The sequence below is a fragment of the Diabrotica undecimpunctata genome, chromosome 7 (genome assembly GCF_040954645.1).
Source record: "Diabrotica undecimpunctata isolate CICGRU chromosome 7, icDiaUnde3, whole genome shotgun sequence".
Lineage (NCBI taxonomy): Eukaryota > Metazoa > Arthropoda > Insecta > Coleoptera > Chrysomelidae > Diabrotica > Diabrotica undecimpunctata.
The window spans coordinates 103,973,383-103,980,948 of record NC_092809.1 but is presented as its reverse complement, the minus strand read 5'-3'; the positions used below and the strand labels follow the sequence as shown (position 1 = coordinate 103,980,948).

The following is a 7,566-nucleotide window of genomic DNA, read 5'->3' as shown; positions in this document are numbered from 1 at the left end:
GACTGAAGAGGATGAAATGATCCTAAACAGGTACAAATCGTTCATTCCTTTTCGAAATAAAGATATCTCAACCCTATCCCACAAAACGAACATTGATTGACTACAACGCAGTTTCAGCTTACAAGCGAAGCAGTAAAATCTCCAGAAGATGCCAACCCCTAGTGTTGGCGAAACGTCGAAAACTAATCTCAGAAGACAACGGCCTACCAGCCTGAACAAATAGTTTAACAAGTTAGACGATGACCGTGAAAGCCTAACGCATTTTATCACATATATGTACTGTTCAGAATAATCAACTAACAACTAATGATATCTGCTTTATGACAGAAGCCATTGTATAGATGGAGAAAGTGATATTGAAAAAAATTAGATACGCCGTTTTGCCCGCCTTTTCCCTACATATTTAAAGTACAATTGGATTTGAATCGTATTATTTGAATTTCGTTATCCTTTTCCTAGCTGTAACTGTATAGTACCAAGTAAAATCAATACGATTAATAAATCTGATTGCTAGTAAGGGTTTCAGATAAGAAAAGATAGATCGTTATCAAAGAACTAAAAAAAATCTGTCTTTTTATCTAGAACTTGGTAACTGTTTATATAATCGGTATCTACGATGGTGAAAATAAGTATACAGTCAAAATAGTGCTTTAGTCGATGTGGAAGCGAAAAGAGACGTAACGTGAAATCAATTTGATATTTTTAAAATGTTATTGTAAGTATCTTCGACGTATCTTTCTCAGGTGAAGTGTAATAATAATGTGTATTTATAATAAATAATGTAGTGGTGTTTTTTAATTTATTGACTTTTGTGATTTTAATGACGTCTTGATTTATAAAATGTCTGAGTAGCGTTTGTGGATACGGTTTCTATGTGTAAATAGTATTTATTTTCAGGTATATTTTTCTTTCAAGTGAATTGTTCAGTCTTATCCGAACGTTAGTTGTCTCTATAGCAGTCAGTCAATGTTCGTTCTCGAGGATAGGGATAGCGGTTCTTTATTACGATATGGATAGAACGTTTTCTTGTGCCCGTTTAGGATCGGTTGATCCTCTACAGGCTTGGGTTTGAATGTGTTGGATAATGCAGTATAAAGCAAACAGTCCTAGATTCACTAGGGTGTTAGCGGTTTTCTTCTTCTCTTGGAGGTAGTTGAGATATGGTCACCATTGGAGAATCAGAGGCAAAAGGCTTAACTGGAATTTGATGTTCTTTCCAGGTATATGTGAGTGTTTTAGAGCCAAATGCGACAAGGCCGGGTCTCTAGTGACCATTGGTCCTGTGCAGTCTCGAGCTTAACTCGCCCCCAAAACCAGTGTATTGCACTGTAATTTTGTGGACCAGTGTGCTCCTGAGAGGAGGAGCCTCGGCTTTCGAGTCGGCTTGCCGCATTTTGCTCAGTGTGAATATGTGTGTGTGTATAAATCCAACAATGAAAGACGCTACCATTTCGATGTTACTTGGCTCCGTCAATCACTTAGATTTTCCCCGGTCGACTACAGAGTTTGTGTAAAGTAACGGAGGCTGCAGTCGGTCGGAGGTCCCGGTGATGAGGATGCTTGGGCAGCAGAAAGAGGACCCCTTTCACTGTTGGATTTGTGTGAGTGTGAGATGTGTGAGTTTGTGTTTAGTGTGAATGTGTGCAAGTCTGCCTCAGCAGAGACTACAACCGTGTTCTCTAGTAACCATTGTTCCTGCAGCCGTTTATACGTTTGCAATCAATTCTAAAACTAGTGTATTGCACTAAAATTTTTTTCGTTGATCTTTCCCCTTAACGGCCAGGCCTCATCGGAGTTCGATAGACGGTTTCAGCTCTATAGCAAGACTTGTTTGATTTTATACCATATGTCAGGGGGCTGTTGGATAATCATATCGTACTAACCTGACAATATCTACCTCATATTCTTGAAGAGATTTTCCCCGGTCGACTACAGAGTTTGTGTAAAGTAACGGAGGCTGCAGTCGGTCGGAGGTCCCGGTGATGAGGATGCTTGGGCAGCAGAAAGAGGACCCCTTTCACTGTTGGATTTGTGTGAGTGTGAGATGTGTGAGTTTGTGTTTAGTGTGAATGTGTGCAAGTCTGCCTCAGCAGAGACTACAACCGTGTTCTCTAGTAACCATTGTTCCTGCAGCCGTTTATACGTTTGCAATCAATTCTAAAACTAGTGTATTGCACTAAAATTTTTTTCGTTGATCTTTCCCCTTAACGGCCAGGCCTCATCGGAGTTCGATAGACGGTTTCAGCTCTATAGCAAGACTTGTTTGATTTTATACCATATGTCAGGGGGCTGTTGGATAATCATATCGTACTAACCTGACAATATCTACCTCATATTCTTGAAGAGACTCATCTCTCTTTTGACTTCGATTTTTAAGCTGCGACTAATATACATCCTCCAAATGTTCGTGGCCATATCGCATATTAAACCTCTTCTTAAGTTGTTCGAAATCATCCATCTCCTCTACGGCTCTGGTCCGAGGCACATCTAAAGCATCTCCTCGAAGAGCGATAGTCAGGTTTACAGCCTTTTCTTTTTTAGACCATCCATTCGCTCTTGCACCTGATTCGAACTGTTTCATGTAGTTGTTCCATGACGATTTTCCGTCGAAAGTTGGGACTTTAACATGAACAGAACTTCCACTTCCTTCAAATTTTGGCCGTGTTTCCAACTTACATTTCGTCTCGTCTTCTTTTGTCTTTACTATAATTGGGTTGTTTCCTCTCTCTGCTGTCCCTGTTTCCTCCATCTTCCTTTCCATCTGTTCCATCTTTTCTTCGAAGGCCAACATATCGGCAACGACTTGGTTTTTTAACGAAGACATTCTATCGTCGAGGGCAGACATCTGACAAGTGACTTTAGAGATGTTAGCAGAAACTTTGCATTCCAGAGAAGAAATCTCGTTAGAAACTTTGTTTTATAAAGAAGAGATGTCGCCGGAAACTTTCGAAATACCGCCAGAAACTTTGTTCTCTAATGTTCATTGTTGAATTGTAAATTCAAAAATAAAAGTTTCCGGATCCAAACCCTATTCCTCCAAAGCGTTCTTTAGTCGTTAGACTAAATCAACCTTTTTTCCGATAGAAGCTAATTCTCTGTCCCCAAGACGTCTTCTTAAATTCATAACTGTGAGCTCATAAATCGTAGTTATTTTCACTATTTATTTAAAAGTTCCACTATTGACACCAATTCAACCGAGTTTATTAGTCTAATTTATTAACTTTATTTATTATAAAATATTCTAACACTTAGATTATTAAAGTCTTTATTTATACAAATTTATTACACCAGTACACTAATTTATGTCACACTATAATTATATAATTTATTTACAACATTTATTACAATTTATAATCCCGACGGCGCGTTAAATTTCAAAACTCGACTCGATATTAATTTTTGACTAACTTTAAAATGAAAAGGTTCTTTATTTATATAAGATATCCGTTATTCTGGAATCCCCTCTGCGACCTGTGTTGACCTTTCTCGAACAGAAGAGCGGCGTCAGACAGGTTTCTAGCGGGTCGGAGAATATACTAGAATGGCATGGAAAGAAGACCGGTTTTATAGTGGCTCACAGAACCTACGAAAGAATTCTTGTTTAGAAGAATAACATATTTACAGGTTAAATAGTAGTCATATTTATCGTAACAATATTCAATAATCAAAAAATTAATCTTTCTATAGTTGAGTATCAAAATTGTAGACACTTCTGAGAAATGATAATTGCATTTTAACGATAACACAGTTACCAGGTTGTAATTATAGATAATTTTTTAACTGCTACATTAATAATTCAAATATAGTCAAATACTCATAAAATAACGAACATATTAAAGTATCTTATAAAACATGACAACGCTGACCAGTAGAAAAGAACAGTAAAACAGTAGAAGTTAGAGATACATATACCACTCAGTCAGGACGTTTACTACACATACAGTAGCGTATCTCTTACGTTGTTAAGTGAATTTTAAAGATTTATATGCTCTCAAAAAATTAGTAATGTATGTAGCAGCCTCAAAATCATCATCTAAAAGTTTTACACATTTGCGAGTAAATTTAGAACAACTGTATGAACTTGCTACCATACTAATAGCCAAAGAATACACTAGCACTAGACTGCTTTTAACTATAAAAACGTTAACACTGACATGCGGTACGTGATACCACAAGAAAACCTTACGTAGCTCAGACTAAACTAGAGAATACACCGTCCAACAAGAAGCGAAAGCTTTGTCGGTACCTTTAATGTTTATAGGACAGAAATATCGAAGAGAGAATGACAGTATGCTACGTAGTACACTAAAAAAAATAATACACTGAGAAACAAAGTAATTATTAAAACTAGTGGTTTTTATAGTAGATCTGTTTTGTATGAATTCTATTTTTTTGTTAAATTTAATATAAGCCGTATAATAAATATTCTGTACTGTCAAAAATATCGATTTTGTTTTTTTTTTGTTTTTTTAAACAAACAAATGACCGCGATAAAAGTATTTTGGTACGTTAAAAAACCTAAAAAATAGGCGATTGAATTTCAAAGTGAGTTTTAAAATAGAGATCAACATCAGTCGATTTCTATTACTTTTTATCAATTTTTTTAAGGTACTAAAAAACATATCAAAATCGATATTTTTAACTCAAGACCTCCTTAGTATCAATACAGAATTATATTTTTGAAAGTTCTATTAATTTGTCTTGGGTTGCTTTTTTAGTTTTCTTTTGAGGAATTCCTTTAAATGTGAATATATATTGATCTCCAAAACCCCGATATTATCGTTGCACAAGGAAACTCTGCAGCTGCGGCTAAAATGACTGTATACCCCTTCGATTTCCTTCTGTGAAATGTGCATCTGTGGTCTCTGAAACTTCTGGTTGTACGGTTCTAAATTAAATTCGCCCGTACATATCACATTTATGGTAGCGAAGGGTAAAAAGTTGTAATAAAACTCAATAATAATAATAGAAATTTATTGTAATTAATACTAATGTTTATTTAGGTAGCTTACATTATAAGATAGATTTTCAAGAAATAAGCATACTGAATACTAAATAAACATAAACACTCACTGAAATAGAGCTACCAAAAAAGTAACACTCCTTGTGTGTGAGACTTAAAATATATTTATACAAACAACGAAATATTTAAAAAATGTAGATATAAATAGGAAACAGTTACATATGCGCACTTACAAAAATATATTCGTTTTAATATAGCATGTGACATAAATGTGTCAATAAATTCAAGAAATGTTGTAGTTGGTAATAAAAGTCTATTTAGATATTTTTTATTTATTGCTTATATCAATTAATCAGTTCTTCATAGAATTGTGTTGTTTTATTTCTAATCCATTGTTTAGTTTCATACTTATATCTATGAATTTGATTTCGAAAATTGGTTTACGGATTTTAATATCAGATGTCGCTATTTGCGTCTATACGAAGCCATGTTAGAGTTGCTTCCCAAGAGAGAAAAGATTTATTTTCACGTTCAGAGCGACTGTGAATAATCGTCTCTGAAGAGCCCTATTAGGGAGAAATACGTATAAGCGGATACACAGACGCACTGTACGTGAAATAAAATCTTAACTGTCTTTTCCTTTTTATATCTATGTTTTTTATAATTTTTAATTTGTTTTAAATTTGTTTATAGACAATTGTATAATTTTGGCCCTATGTAACCAACATATCTCTGGAGTATGGATTTATTACATTTAAGTAAAATTACATTATTCCTTGTATACCTAGTTCGATGCGCATGATTGCTAATGTTTAACATTAACCTTTTTTTTATGTATGCCTGAGAGCTTTGTAACATAATAATTTACATACAGTTAAAAATTGGTTCTTGTTGTATAACAATTTATTTAAATAAATTTTCTCATCTTCCTTCTTCATTTTGGAGAAGATGGATGCTTTTTTAACATTCGAACATAAAGTTTTGATTTTCAACCTTACTTTGGATTTTCTTGGTGTCCATCCATCCATCCAATGGCGCTACAGCCCAAATCGGGCCTTGGCCTCCTTCAACAGGCTTCTCCAACCATCTCTATTTACCGCTGTTCTTTTCCATGAACGCGTTCCCAGGCAGTTCCTGGCATCCTCATCGACTTCATCTTCCCATCTCTTTTTAGGTCTTCCAACAGGTCTTTTTCCCTGCATTCTTGCATTTAATAATTTTCTGGGGATTCTATTCTCATGCATGCGGACCACGTGCCCTGCCCATCGTAATCTCTGCAGTTTAGTATGTTGTGCTAGAGTTGGTTTGCTATATTGCTCGTATATTTCTCTATTGTACCTAATTCGCCAGTTGTTGTTTTCACTTATTGGGCCCAGGATCCTACGTAATATTTTTCTTTCAAACACATCTAATGCATTGGCAGATTTCTGTGTCACCACCCATGTTTCGCATGGGTGGTGACACATTTTCTTGGTGTACTAACAGGTAAGTTAAAGGTGTTTGCGTTGCAGCTGTTTGTGAATATACTGGAGTATAGGATCTGGTAGACACTTGCTGCATATATTTAATGATCTATAAAAATATATTTAATGATCAAATAACATACAAACATTCACAATAGATATGTTAATACTTATTAGTAATTAGTTAAATGAAGTTTTTTTAATACAGTTTTAGGAGCAATAAATAAAATTACCTGTTCCAGAAACTCTTCTATTAAAGTATCAGGACAGCATCAGTTTTACTGTCAATGGCAACTGGGTGCATAAAATTATCTATTTTAGTTGTACCTAAAACCACAACAAATATTACTCAGTATGTAAATATAAGATACAGTCTGTCCCAAACCCTTCTTTTAGTGCGTCACTAATTTTGACGTCATATAGGATTTTAAAAATGTCGAGAATTATTGCATAACATTTTAGTTAAATTGGATAGTTGCAGGATCGTAATCTCTCTTTTTCTAATTGAAAATAATTTAATAATTTTAATATTAGTCTTTCTTTCTCAATATATCTCGGCATATTTAAAATATTTTTATGACAATAAATACAAAATTAAATTTTCACTGTAAAATGTCTGATAATACTAACCTGGAATGACAATTATCATTTTATCAGTTGACATTGTGAAAGTACTGTCACGATCGAGACAATCTGCGTCAAATTATATTTATGCGCATCATTGATTGGATATCTATTTAGCGTATTCCAAACTCCAACCAATTATACATCCGTAAGTATAATTAGCTTTACGATAAATATTTTTCTAAGTTCTATGTATAATAATCACAGACTCACGTTTTTTTCTGTCACGTCTAGCTTAATGTGTTAGAGAGAATTCGATCAACTATGACGCACTGAAAGAAGGGTTTGGGACGAACTATAAGTTCTTACATTTGGGTTAAGGCTGATAAAAGATCATTTAATTTCACAATTCCAGATCCTGTTTATATTATAAAAAGCAACAAAGAACTTGATTTTTATAACATGATTTTTATATAAGTTTTATAATGGGGCACTATAGTTGGATAAATTTCTGTAAGAAATGTATCTATGTGTTGCTACGTCACTGGTAGCAATTAACTTACAATTCTTAACTTC

The 7,566-nt window shown here is 34.4% G+C and overlaps 1 protein-coding gene across 1 annotated transcript in view; it reads left to right on the top strand.

The window, feature by feature from the left end:
* Nucleotides 1-546: 546 nt before the first annotated feature.
* Nucleotides 547-7,566, top strand: part of LOC140446905 (uncharacterized) — a 30,853-nt gene continuing 23,833 nt past the window's right edge. The window contains exon 1 of the mRNA XM_072539494.1: nt 547-715. Coding sequence (XP_072395595.1) covers nt 708-715 — 8 coding nt within the window. The 5' untranslated portion in view covers nt 547-707. The remainder of the gene's footprint in view (nt 716-7,566) is intronic.